Source organism: Chinchilla lanigera, unplaced genomic scaffold (assembly GCF_000276665.1).
Source record: "Chinchilla lanigera isolate Chin_1 unplaced genomic scaffold, ChiLan1.0 scaffold00046, whole genome shotgun sequence".
Taxonomy (NCBI): Eukaryota; Metazoa; Chordata; class Mammalia; order Rodentia; family Chinchillidae; genus Chinchilla; species Chinchilla lanigera.
The window spans coordinates 5022152-5036849 of record NW_004955447.1 but is presented as its reverse complement, the minus strand read 5'-3'; the positions used below and the strand labels follow the sequence as shown (position 1 = coordinate 5036849).

Here is a 14698-nt window from a genome sequence, read left to right as displayed (position 1 = left end):
ACCTTACAAAATTCATGACTACCAAATCAGCACTTCAAAAAGTCTCAAAAATATACTAGAAAGAGACAATGAAGCCAAAAATGCCAAAATGTCTACTGAAATGAATACAGTAAACAAGGTGAGGAGTTAAGCAGAAGGAAGAAAGAAGAATCAACAGAAAATAATGCAATGACAGGAATACATTAGTATCTTTCAGTGATAACTATCAATATGAATGGTCTCAATGCTTCAGTAAAGATATGCAGAATGGCAGAATAGATTAAAAAAATTATATCCCAACATTATGTTGTATGTCAGAAACACATCTAGTCCAAAGAGAAACTCATAGTGGGGCTGGGGATTTAGCTCAGCAGCACAGTGCCTGCCTGGCAAGTGCAAGGTCGTGAGTTCAATTTCCGGTACCGGAAAAAAAAAACCAAAAAAAGAAAAAAAAAGAAAGAAAGAAAGAAAAAGAAAAACTCATAGAGAGAGAGAAAAAAAACTCAAAGGAGAAAAACTCAAAAGAGAAAAAAAAATATTCAAAGAAAGAGGAGCCCCAAAACAAGCAAGGGTAGTTATCCTATTTTCAGACAAAGTAGACCTCAGCCCAAAACTGACAAGACAATGCAAAGAATGTCACTACATGTTGGTTAAAGGAACAATTCAACAGGAAGAGGTAACAGTTATATATATATGCACCAAACACTGACACACTCAACTTTATAAAGCAAACACTACTAAATATGAAAACTTAGATAACCCCCAATACAATATAGTGGGAGTCTTCAGTAACACCTGTGTCAAGTAGGCAGACAAGCTTTGTGAAACATCAACAAAGAAATAGCAAAGTTGAACCACACCTTTAATACAGGAGCATAATGGGTATCTATAGTGCTCCACTAAGCAAAAACAGCATACATATTCTTCTCAGTAGCACATGTCTTTCTCCAAAAGCCCACATTTTAACCCATGAAGTATGCTTAAGTCAATACAAAAGGATTGAAAATTTTCCATTGATAATATCAGATCATAGTGCTGTGAAACTAGAAATCAATTGCAAAAGAAGCCACTGAAAGTATGCAAACACATGGAAATAAAAAAATATAGTACAGAATAATCAATGGGTTATAGAATAAATCAAAGAAGAAAGTAGTCTGCTCCTAGATTCAAATGACATATTCTACACAACATACCAGAACCTATGAGATACAATGAAAATAGTCCTAGAGAGGTTAGTAGCTTTGAATACCAAAATTAACACAACAGAGCAAGCCCAGATAAATAACCTAACGATGCAACTCAAGGTCCTAGAAAAACAGTCTAAATCTAACGTTAATGCAAGGGAGGATATTATAAGATAAGAAGAAAAATTAATGAAATTGAAACTAAGAACAATATACAGAAACAATGAATCAAAGAATTGGTTCTTCAAAAGAATTAATGAAACACATGAGCCTTTAACCAATTCTATCAATAAAAATTGAAAAGACCCAAATCAACAATTAGAAATAAAAAAAGGAAAAAAAAAAAGACACCACTGAAATCAAGAATATTATTAGTAAATACTTTGAAAACCCATCTTCTAAGAGTTGGGGAATCCAGAAGCAATGGTAGATTCCTAGATATATATGAATTACCAAAACTGAACTGAGAAGACATAAAAATCCTAATTATTTAGTAACAGGAAATGAAATTGAAGTAGTAATAAAAAAACCCACACCATCAAAGAAAAGCCCAGAACCTGATGAATTCATGGCTAAATTCTACAAAGCTTCAGGAAAACTCTAATTACAACACTCCTCAAAGACTTAAATGAAATTGAAATGTGGTGATGCTCCCAAGGTCATTCTTGAAGCTAGTATTACCGATATTCCAAAAGCAGACAAGGAGAGAACTAAAATAGAGTTCTATAGGCCAATACTTTAGTTCACATATGAGTAGAAATCCTCAACATGGTACTGGAAGACAGAGTACAACAAATCATCAACAAAATCATGGCCAAGTGGATTTCATCTCAGGGATGTAAGAATGGTTCAACGTACACAAATCAATAAATATAATACATCACACAAACAAAAGTAAGGATAAAATTGTATAGTAATCTCAACAGATGAAGAAAAGTATTTGACAATACCCAATATCCATTCATGATTTAAAAAAAAAAACCCTGAAGAAAATATGTATGGAAGAATCTTTTCTCAATCTGATAAAAGTCTTTTATGACAAACCTAAGACAACATCATATTAAACGGAGGAAACATTGTTTGCCTCTAAAATTAGAAACAAAACAGGGATGCCCACTATTACCAGTCCTGTTCAACACAGTACTTGAAATATTACCCATAGCAATTAGGACAGCAAAAGAAATAAAAGTGATATATATAGAAAAGAAAAGATTCAAACTATAATTTGCAGGTGACATACTCTACAAAGAAGACCCCCAAACTTCCACACAAAAGACTGCTAGAATTAATGACCAAAGTCATAGTGTAACGGGATACAAACTAAACACACAAAAAACAATAGTGTTCCTGTACAACAATAATGAACTCATGAAGAAACGAGGAAAGCAATAGTATTCACAGTAGCATGAAGAAAATATATTACTGAGAGATTAACTTCCTTTGACTATTCTGGGTCAACAGAAATAGACACTTCCTTTGACTTCCTAACCAAGGAAGTCAAAGACCCATATTAACAAAAAAATATAGCACACTGAAAAAAGAGATTTAAGAGAACATTCAGAAATGAAAAATTATCCCCTATTCCTGGATGGTAGAATCAAACTTGGCAAAATGACCATACTTTCAAAGTTGATATACAGACTTAATGCAATCCCAATCAAAAGGCCACCAGTATTCCTCACAGAACTAGAGAAAAGAATTTGAAAATTCATACAGAACCAGAAGACTCTCAGAAAAAAAGCAACCATGGAAAACAGGAGCAGAGAAAAAGGCAACACAATCCTGCACTTTAGGTTCCATTACAAGACCATAGTGATTAAAAAATAAAAGCATTATACAGGAACAAAAACACCTGCACACCATTGAAATAGAATAGAGCGTGCAGAAGAAATTCTGGCAGAAGCATATGTTGGACAAAAGATGGCCTCTTAAGCAAATGGTGTTGGGAAAACTGGCTGTAGACACAAGGATGAATCTAGACTCATATCTCTCATTGTGTAGTCAACTAAAATCAAAATGGATCAAAGATCTAAATATTAAAGTAGAAACACTTAACCTTCTGGGAGAGGCAATAGGTAAAACTCTTGAAGACATAGGTCAGCGAGGACTTTGTGAACAGGACCCAAATTGCAGAAGAAATAGTGTGAGGAATCAACAAATGAGATTTTTTTTAAGAAGAGATTAAATCAGAATCAAAAGTTCTGCACACCAAAGGAAACAATCGAGTAAAGAGACAATCTGTACAGTGGGAAAAAATTTGCCAGCCATTCCTCATAAAACTAATATCTAGAATATATAAAGAACCAAAAAAGCCTTAGAACTCCCAAAATAAAAAAAAAATCAAAAAATGGTCAACAGAAATAGACACTTTTCAGAAGTAGAAGGACAAATGGTCAATACATACATGAAAAATGTCAACATCACTAGCCATTAGAGAAATGCAAATTACAACAATGCTGAGATTCCATCTCACTCCAGAAAGAATGGCCATCATCATGAAATCAAATAATAAATGCTGGAGAGACTGTGGGGAAAAGGAACATCTACGCTGTTGGTGGGAGTGTAAATTAGTACAACTAATTTGTACTAATTTATGGAAATATGGAAACCAGTCTGGAGAGTTCTCAAAAACTAAAAATAGACATTTTAGTCAACCTGGCTATTCCCCTTGTGGTTATATTCCCCAAAGAGTTAAAGACATAATACCATAGTAATGTACGCATACTGATGTTTATAGGAGTACAATTCATAGTAGCAAAATCTTAGAAGGAGTCTATATATCCATCAACAGTTGAGCGGATAAAGAAATTATGGTATTTATAAACAATGGTGTGCTATTCTACCATAAAGCAAAGTAAAGTTGAGTCATTTGTAGGAAAATACATTCACCTTGAGGCCATAATGTCAAGTGAAATAAATCAGACACATAAGTTTAAATATTGCATGGTTTCTCTTGCATGGAAAGCCAAAATAACAATAAAGAATAAAATAAAAAATGTGTAATAGGAAGTATGTTTGTAGATCTTTTGCAAAGGGGAAAGGGACCCAGAGATGGAGAGAGTAGAGGGAAGGGCAGGAAAGGAGTAAAAAATAAGTTGAGATGTGCTTTGTATGAAATCTTCATAATGAATGTAATTATTACATACTGCAAACAGGTACTAATAAATTTTTTTAATTTAAGAAGATAGAAATAATAAAAACAATCTTTTTATAAGTTTGATATTACCTGTTTTTCACTGCAAATTTGTCTACTGATTATCATAAGTTTCTGTTTATGTAAGATTGTCTTCAGGAGACAGAGAATGAATTGACACATGTTCAGACACATTCAAATTCTAAGTGATGAGACGTTTCCTTTTAATATTATGATTTTATAACATTTTATGAAAAAGACAATATGCTATTAGCAAAAAAAATTACCAAATTTTAGCATCAGAAACATATGAAGGGATTTTTAAAAAATTCACAATGGTTCTTCCCTGGGTAACAATGTTTGGTATACTCAGAATGTACACTTTTTATATTTAAAAAGGACAAAAAAGAAGTGATAAAATGCTTTTTGAAAGGAAATATGGATATATTTTTAGGGAAAACTGTGAGATTACCTAATATTAAGAAATAAAAGTAGCCATATGTATTTGTACATGTCTATAATTCCAGCAACCCAGAAGCTTGGACCTGAGAATTGTATGTTTTCAAGATTCTATCTCAAAAATAAAAAACAAAAGAAAAAGGGCAAGAGAGCTAGAAAGTAAGAAAGCAAAAGAGCGAGCAAGAGAGAAAAGGAAGAAAGAAGGATAGAAAGAAAGAATGAGAAATGAAAGAATAGTAGTAAGGAATGAAGGAAGACCACACATTTAGTCGGAAGTATAGTTCATTATTTGGTCTGAGAAGTAATGAGTAATCATCTCTTATACTTACCAAAAGCTAAGAAGTGAATGAGTAGTCCTACAATCATGGCCACGATCCCCACCACTGCAACGACCGTGAAGAACACTACCCATGGGTTCAGGAATCGCGAATTTGCTGACACTCTTGCTGACCTGTAAAGAACAGGAAGAGAAATGATGCGTCGAGTCACTCAGGACATCCTTCATTACATGAGGTGGTCATCTGGATTCCTCCTGCTCTTCACTTGCATGTGTCTCTAATCATAGAAATACAGCCTGGAGATGGACCCGACAGGAACAAGGTCCTCCTTAATGATATTTTTCCCCAGATTTTTTGTTTGGATTTGGTTATTGCTTTTTCCTCCACAAAACTATTGACTATTTATTAGTTCAAAGGAAGAAGAAGGAAATCTGACCTGTGGTTTAGAATTGCTTTCTGTTCTACTACTGATTAAGTTCTGAAGAAAACAAACAAACAAACAAACAAACCCCAAACACAGTGTCCACCAAAAGAACAACCAACAAAACAATCAACCCAAATAAAACAGAATGAAACAAAACTCTAGTTATCCTATTTACTGCTATACCTTCTAAGATCTTGAACTGATTACTATGGCAAGAGCAGCCCATCTTCCTGGCACTGTCCTCAGGGTTGTACTGGAGAGAGATTATGGGGGAGGGGAGGGTGGAGGAGGCGAAAGAAGCATGGGTGAGGATTGTGAGAGGCAGACAGGTGTATCTCTCACGCGACAGCTTCCATCTATTAAAAATGACAATAAGGGGAAAGGCAAAGGGCTGGGACACAGGAGAGCAGCAAGACCTAACATGTATCAGAATTGCCCCTAAACTAGAGGATTTGTGTAATTTGTTGTTTTCTCCCAGGGCTGTCTTCTCTCAGGCATATCAGTCAGAAAGTCTTACTGCCTCTGGCCAGTACACACAGACTCACACACCCACCCCAGAGGGGTCAGCAGATTTGCTGGGCATGAGTTCCAGTTCTATTCTTGGGAGATCGTGTTGTCACTTATTTGAGACTCTTTTTCTGAAAAATGGGCTAATAATATCTTACAGGATTATGCTGAAGATAAAATGAAGTTATATTAGACATATTTAACAAATATTTCCAGTTAAGTAGGTTTTCCTTTAGGCTGTAAGTGCCTGGAGAATAAAGGTGGGTTTTGTGTTGATATTTCTGACACTTATAGAGTGCCTGACATATACAGGTGTTTTGTAAATAGTTGTGATATATATATATATATATATATATATATATATATATATATTATATTTTAAGTCCTGGGCTTGTTTCAGATTTAATTAAAAGCCTTAACATAGGTGTGAAGCAGGTGCTCATAGCCAGATTCTAGTCTGAGTTTCATTTTTTTGGTCAAAATTCCAGAGGTAGACATGCATTGGCCAATTTCCACCTTTGTTAAAAAGACACGTTATAAAATACGAAAACTGACTCAGCTTAATCATGATCACTAATAAAAGTATATTTAAATATGTAAAGCAGAAAGGAACTAACCTAAGTATAATAATTTTAAAAAGATGACTAATGTACCTTTAACTTTAGGATTTTGTTTTGGTTCATTTTGGTATATGGACCAATCTGATTTTCTAGAGTCTAGCATTAGGAGAAACTGACATTTGACATTTGATAACTTTTTGAGCATCTGTTGGCTGATTTGTTACTTCATAGGGTCTTTGTGCCACTTATAGGCAACCACAAATGCACAGTGTTTGGGATTTCTGAGCTCAGTCGATTATAGTGGCTGCTGAGTAGAGGGAGACAGAGTTGGAGGTGAAGGATACTCAAAAGCAGATCAGCTCTCCTGGAATGTTTACTGTTTAGTTGTGTTTGCAGAGATGACATCTGACTTGGAATGAGAGGCACTGAAATGTTGAAAAGCAATGATTAAATTGGAGGCTAAACCTTCTCAAAAGATGAAACCTAAATAGTCAGCATGTGCTTTACAGTGGGTGAGCCACTGGTGGGATGACTTTAGCGCCAACTTTTCTTTCAGTTGATTGGAAGCATCTTAACCTCAATGACTGCAAAGCATGATGAAACATATAAGTGAATAAAGGGCGCGGAGCCCAAATTACTTTAATCTCACAAGTTGTAATTACAGAAGAACCAATTGTTCCACTCTGTGGAAACAGCCGAAGAAGAATCTGATGTCTTATTTGACAGTGCAGCTTGTAGATGAACCTCTGCATGTTGCTGACTATGGTAGTGCAAACTACATTGTGCATAATACTATATTTACATTGTAAACTGTTACAGACATGTTTGTAAACATTAGTTAAATTTTGACTTACATTGTGCTGGAAATGTATGCAAGAAAATATTTTGCTTTTAATTCAGAATCCATGATTCACTGGAGACTTATTTAGCACTTTGGGATACCCTTGCTTCCAGTTCTGACGCACAGTGCTCAGCCGTCACAAATACTTACTGAACTCCTAAATCCCAGACACGGTGATTTGCGATTTCCTACAACTGGGACAACAACCCCATCAGTGAGATTTTTAGTGCTTGCATTAAAACAGCAAAACAAATACTCCGTAGTAATGTTTAACCAGCCCTCCTCCCCCTTTATTGACATGAAAAACGTGTCTGTGGGAATTTATCTTTCTAAAGTTTTATTGTGAAAGACTTTATGTTGGGCATTATAGATGGATGTTGGCAATCTTCACAACAGCCTTGTGAAATTCCTATCATATTATTTTGAATGCAAGAAAAATGAAGCTGACAGTGAATAACTCATAATAATTTAGGAGTGACAGAGAAAGAAGTGGAAACCGGGTGGGTTTGAATAAAAGAGCACGAACTTCCTCCCATCTACTTCCTCCCTAAGTTCCCAAACACTACAGGGAACAGGAAGGCTTTGAATCTTTTGTCTCTCCTGATCTCACTTTGAGCAGGCAAAGGGAATCAATAAGTTTTCAGTACTTGTTAAATGCCTAGTACTGTCTTACACCTATTATGAAATAAAATAATTATTGACTTACTTTGAAAGTTTGTCTTAACATATTTATGTAGGGATATTAATTTCTAACATTGACACACAGGTACATGCACTAATCAACTGGGAGTTAATAGAGCAATTTAACAACACATTCCCGTTATCTGGAAGAGTAGAGGAAATCAGAGACAGTGTTGTTTAAAATTCAGATACATGTAGCAGACAAGCACAAGAATTTAGACAATATTTTGTCATTTATGTAAGATTTCAGGTATGAGGTTAAGAAAGATTTAGTCCACAGCCCTTTTCTGTTATGTTGTCTTCCCCCATGCTCCCACCCTGCACTGTGCTTTCAGGAAGCACTCAGTGGGCTATGTCCTGAGATACGTCTTCAGCCCCTATCTCTCTGTGAGCTTCACGCTCATTTCAGATTACTCACAGACTATCTTATTGATGCTTTACAGTCATTTCATAGGGACAGTTCAAAACTGAACTTGGTATCTGTCTTTGCTACTTGTCTTTTGGTTGCTGAGATAAAATACCCAGCACCCAAAATTAAGAGGGAGGGTTTTTTTAGTTCACAGTTTGTAGAGGTTTCAAAATCAGCTGGCTTCAAGGCAGGGTGGCATGGCAGGGTGGCATTGTAGAGGGGAAATAGCTCATGGTAGCAAAGTCAGCAAGGAGCAAGACCAACCTCTTTCTGTCCTTATATTTTATCCTGGCTACTAGGATTAGAGCAGTGCCAAAGCAACCAGTGGACTGATTTAATAATCACACACTCTTAATCCTAGCATTGCACCATGAATCAATCACACACTCTAGATTCAGCCACCTGAAAAAGCCTACCTATGACTGACTTGTGCCATCAAGACACAAACGTAACAGTACCTTTTCTCCCAAAACAGATACACCCACTCCCTGCTATTTCTGATATTGATAAAAGTCATATGATCTTCCTGGTACCCTCCGTGAGAAACTCCACAACTTAGCTGGACTTGTTCCTTCTTGGTCACTTCTCACATAAAATGGTCACCAAAAATTTCTTATCCTCTTGCCTAAATATTTTTCCTGATTAAATTTATGTCTTAGTTCTGAATATGACAACAGTTACCTTAATTTTAATAGCTGAACTGCTTCTTGGCTAGTCTCCTTGCTTCCATAACTAACCAATTACTTAATTTAAGAGAACTTTGGTGAAGACCTATGTTCTCGGCAGTATTCTAGGTGCTGGGGACACAGTAAACAGAAGCAGGTGAACATACCAGCTGCAGTATGGTGAATGTTTGTATCTTCTCCAAATTTATATATTGAAATTCTAACTCCAAGATGATAGTATTAGGAGGTGTGGGCTCAGGGAGGTAAATAGCTATCAGGTCATAGATGTCATAAAAGGCATTAAAGTCATTATAAAAGAGACCCCAGAGAGACCTGTCACCCCAGTTTCCAGTAGAGGTCACAGGAAGATGTCCATCTGTGACGAAAGAGCGGGTCTTCCCCAGACATGAATCCATCATAGCTTTAGACCTGGACTTCCAGACTTCAGAGTTGTAAGAAATAAATATGTTAATTCAAAGTCACACTGAGGGGCAGAGAGAGACAGAAAGGAGTGAAGCAAACAGGTAAAATAAGGGATAATGCAAGGAAGTGGGGAAAGAATGTGTACGAGGTGCTGACTAGTTAGAGTGGTCAAGAAAGACCTTGCTAAGGTGACACTTGGGTGAAGAACAGAAAGGTGTGTGTGAGTTTGCCCCGAAGGAACCAGAAGAATGACCCTTGCAGATGAGCAGCTGTTTGGAGGCCTGGACCAGAGTCTCAGCTCATAAATTTAAGGATCCACAAGGGACAGGTGGAGTGCAGTGCAATGGGTGCATGCCATGCATGGGTAATGAGGAGGAAAAGCTCAGATAGGAAGCAGCGGGTCATCGGAGGATCACGACTAGGAGATGTGCCTATCAGTGCTTTTGTCTCTATTCTGAGTGAGATAGAAAGGGTTTGCGGTTTTGAGTAAAGGAGGAGCATGAGCTCTATTTCTTTAGAGACCTTCTGCGGGGCAAGAGGAGCAGCAGCGTAGGAGGAAACCACTGGAGCGGGCGGAGGGGTGGGTGTTCAGTCCTCAAGGGGAGAGGCGGTGGGGCGGACTAGGAGCCGCAGGAGAGTCGGAGAGCAGCGGTGAGAGTGTGAAGACAGTTTGAATTTCAACCCTGGAGGATCAATATTGGTTCTCCTGTGAGAGGTGAGGAAAGGAATCTGGAGGGAGTCTAGGATTTTTTTTTTTTTCTTTCCAATCAATTCTTTAAAATAATTCCAGGGAAATTTTTGAAAGAAAATCTCCAGGTCTTACATCCTCCCTTTCCCCTGCCTTATTTGACAATGCTGTCCAGCTTGCCAATGTTCTTAGGACAGCATCTGACTCTTACACATGGCACTCAAGGCCCGTGACGTCACCTCTGCAGTTTCCGCTTCCGCCCCCTCCTCGCCCACCTACTGCGCTGCAGACAGAGCAAGCGTTACCAGCGCCCGCATGATGTCCTCTTGCCTGGAAAATGTCTTTGCATGTCGGCTACCTGGCTGTTTTCCGTTTCATTCATAAGATAATTCGTGCATCACCTTCTCCCTCCAGGTAGTTCTGTTTCACAGCCCCCTGACCCTGCGCCTCCTCATCTATCTCCTAGTGCTCAGTCAATCTTCATCACAGTGCTCTCCCCCGTGTGTGTTACGCGATGGTGTTTGCACCTGCTAATCCAGACTGGTAGCTGTGAGAAGGAAGAGCTGTGCTCTGTCAGTATATGCTCTGTTACTAGCACAATACCAATCAGAGACAATGTGAGGCATATTTTATGAAAAAAACTGATGAAGGACTCTGCAAAGATGGATTTAAACATAATTTTATAATAGTTTGAAATTCTTATCAGATTGTACCTGTGCATTCTAGTTGTAAGTGCTGGTAAGTAAAAAAGGAGATCAGATCAGAATACAAGCTCTACCATCTATTAAGTGCTTGCTAGGTACCTGGCAATGTGCTGAGCTTTTACATCATCTCATTTAATCTTTGTAGGAACTCTGCTTTACAGATGAGGAAATGTCAGGTGAGAGAGTAAGTTACTCAGCTGGTAGGTGACAGAACTGTCATGAATCCTGGTCTGGTAAGTTCAAAACTGCAGATGTCCACATCAGATGGAAGGAGATTTTCTACTAACGATATGTTACTAGCAATTGCTGTCATACTTACTACCACCTTTTATTAACAACAAAAAATGAAAAAGTCAAAATATTTTTGCAGACCTCGTATCAGAATATGCAAGTACATACATATATATTTGAATATAGGAGTGCATATTACGTGTTGACTTTATGAAGACTGTAAAAATGGTTCCAGAATAAAGGTACTTTATTCAACCATAAATGTATTTATTCAGTCTCCTTAACTCTAGACTGTTAGACTAGGCAGGCAGTAAAGACCATCCAATGTAGGAGCTATTTTCTTAAGTTACGGAACATTTTGTTCAAATATAGCTTTGTTTGGAAGCTCAATGATATAAGACAGGTGAAAATGGAATAGCTTCTCTGTTAGGAATTGGATAGAGAGCCTCCTTCCCCAGGACCTGCCAACAGGGCGCTTTTTCACCAAGACAGTGAAGAAAGCGGCCCAGGTCATCATTGAAAAGTACTAGGTGAGCCTGGGCAGCCACTTCCACGCCAACGAGCATGCTAGGCGATCGCCATCATCCCCAGCAAGAAGCTCCGCAACAAGATAGCAGGCTCTGTCACACATCCGATGAAGCTGATTCAGAGAGGCCCTGTGAGGGGTATTTCCGTCAAGCTACAGGAGGAGGAGAGAGAAAGGAGAGATAACTATGTCCCTGAGATAATTATGTTTCCTGAGTCTTGGATCAGGAAATCACTGAAGTAGATCCTGACACTAAGGAAGTGCTGAAGATTTGGACTTTGGCAGTCTTTCGAAACTGCAGGTCATGCAGCCTACCTTTGGGATGAGTTTCAAAATGCCGCGTGCAGCTGTTTGAGTGTTTTTGCTATGCTGTAATATTGTCAATAAATTCAGGACAATAAAAAATTTTAGTCCAACCCTTTTGTTTATTAGAATTTTTTTCTTCACTAGTTTAAGTACATTGTAAAATATACTTTAACAGGAAACAGAGGAGGTTAGTCAGGATTGCTCAGCTTGATGGCCGAGTCAGAATGAGCCCTGTAGTCTTGACTTTGTGCTTGTATTTGTCTTATTAAAAAGACCAGATAGCTTCACCCTGAAAACTCTGGTCCTATAGGCTCATAAGAAGTCTGTCATTGAGTTACAAATCCAGACCACTTTATGTGTACCACTAGAATGCACTAAATGACTTCCTTTTAATTATTTACTTTCTCATTTTTTAATCTTGGCTAACATTTAAATAAGCTTATTTTCCTTGAGGATATAAATCACTTTGCACTCTTTGGAGACACAGAGAGGTTGGGGAAGTGGGGAGGGACCTGAACCAACTTATTTAATGCTTTTGTAAGAATCAGGGAAAGACAATTCCTCTGGGAGATGAGACATTTAAAAGGATGCCCCTTGGGTTGAATGCATTCCATACTGGGGCAGACAGCTTGGAAAGCATAATTACTTTGCAAGAGTAGACAACGGCTCACCTCTCATCTTCCCCTCAAACCACGCATTTTGTACCTTGCAAAAAAATGCCACAACTGTAGATAACAGCCCTGAAATTATATGTGGAATCTACTACTTGTATGGAAAGCCAGTGTAGGATTAAAGTTCTTCTCATAAAATTTGCAAATTGATGTGGACAGAGTATATATGCGTGTGTGTATGTGTGTCCATGCATGTATGTGAGTGTGTAATGTGCAAGGGGAGCTGATGGTGCACGTGAATGTGCCACCAACAAGCTCGAGTATAAACTCAGCTGCTTTACAAGCTGGTTAAGTTTTGCCCTTCCTGGAACTCAGGAACTCAGGCAATACCCTGGTGCCAGAATGTGCCCACCAGGACAAATGGGTCTTTACTGCCAGGAGAGAAACAAGTGCCCTTCCCGTTGGTACTCTGTATAGTCCATCTGGTTCTTTTTTTTTTGAGGCAGGGTCTCGCTATGCAGTTCAGGTTGGCCTTGAGTTCACTTTGTAGCCCAGGCCAGCCTCAAACTCACAAAGATCCTCCTGCCTCAGCCTCCAGAGTGCTGGGATTATAGGCGTGTGCCACCATGCCCAGTTTAGCTAGTTCTTATTTTGTAGGAATCATTTTCATATCCTGAAAGTCAACGGTCATCCTTCTCTAGATTATTATTACTATTATTATTATCATTATTATCATTGAAACAGGTTTCAAGATACCTTACAGCAACTGCTACTTGATTTAAAATATTTTCACTGGTGCCAATATTTGAGGTTTACAGTCTGCATTAAATAACTGTTAGAGAAGGAAAACAGTATATGTTGTGCTTCTCCACACTGTGTCAAATCTTAATTTGGAGCCCGCTAAATAGAAAAACAGTGCTAGTTTTCTAATACATTTGTCATTAATATTCACTTAATGTTCCTACAATAAGGAAGACTAATTTTCTCCTAGTAAGCATGTGATTTTATCTATTTGAAATTTCCTCTTTTCTAGAATCAGTCAGTCTTTGAAATGCAGGATCTGAAATATAAATGACTTTATTAATTGACTTTAAACTCTGAGCACATTAATTTTTGCACTGGAAAGGACTTTGAAAGGATGTAGAAAAAGAACTAGGTTAGAGCTGAAGGCTGTGGATTCGAGTACCTTCCCTGTTGAACCTCGGCTCTGAGATCTCACATGTCCATAACTGCTCCAACCTCCATCTTTTCTGCTTTCAAAATGTTCAAAACAAATCCTTCTCCATCCAAAAAGAATAAAATAAAATAGTGTATGTGGCAATGATTTGTAGAGTAATGTTCGCTGGGATTTAACACATGATAGAGGCAACTGAAGCGGGAGGTCTCTAGGAACGGAGATTATTAGGGCGGTAAGGATTCGGGGATCTTGGATGAGGCTTTTCACCACCACGGAGTCCCGGTGCTCCTGACTGGATCCTGGCATCAGTACACACTGCGCAGGAGTTTGGTGAGGATTACAGCACATGGCAGACGCTCTCTATAAGCTTATGGAAGCCCACGAAAACTTTTTAGTGAAATATAGTTTTTCAATAACTATTTTAATTGCTATTACCTTGTTGCTATATTTTAATTTATACTATCTGGAGAAAAACTTTGCATTTCTTTTAAAATATTTGATTTTATCTCTGTATATTTTCCTTTATGTGATAGGAAGAAAAACCCTACATTTCATTTAAGTATTTGATTTAATCTGTGTGTCAGTTTATTTACTTGACTCTATCCCTACCCTTTTCATCTTGCTCTATACATATTATTTTTTAGAGGTGACTTTTAAATTTATAACTGTTTTTACCAATTCCAGTTTTATTCAGCTGAACCCTGAGTGTTATCACAGATAACTTCGTGAAGAAAAGGAATGTATTCCCACACTCCTTCACCAATGTATTTTCAGAGTGTATTAGGTTTTTTGTTTTTATTTATTTATTTTTTTAAAAGACAATAATAAAAAACAATAAAATGGTACAGAATGTCAAAAAAAGATGATAGGAAATTAACAATAGTTATTATATTGCATATTGCTATCTTCAAA

General features: G+C 37.6%; 1 protein-coding gene and 1 pseudogene across 1 annotated transcript in view; one reads left to right on the top strand and one right to left on the bottom strand.

Annotated features, from left to right (window-relative positions):
- LOC102011064 (transmembrane protease serine 11D) overlaps positions 1-14698 on the bottom strand; it is an 82230-nt gene that overhangs the window by 45310 nt on the left and 22222 nt on the right. The window contains exon 2 of the mRNA XM_013518471.1: positions 5085-5206. Within this exon, the coding sequence (XP_013373925.1) occupies positions 5085-5206 (122 nt within the window). The remainder of the gene's footprint in view (positions 1-5084; positions 5207-14698) is intronic.
- Positions 10746-12047, top strand: LOC102024737 (annotated as a pseudogene).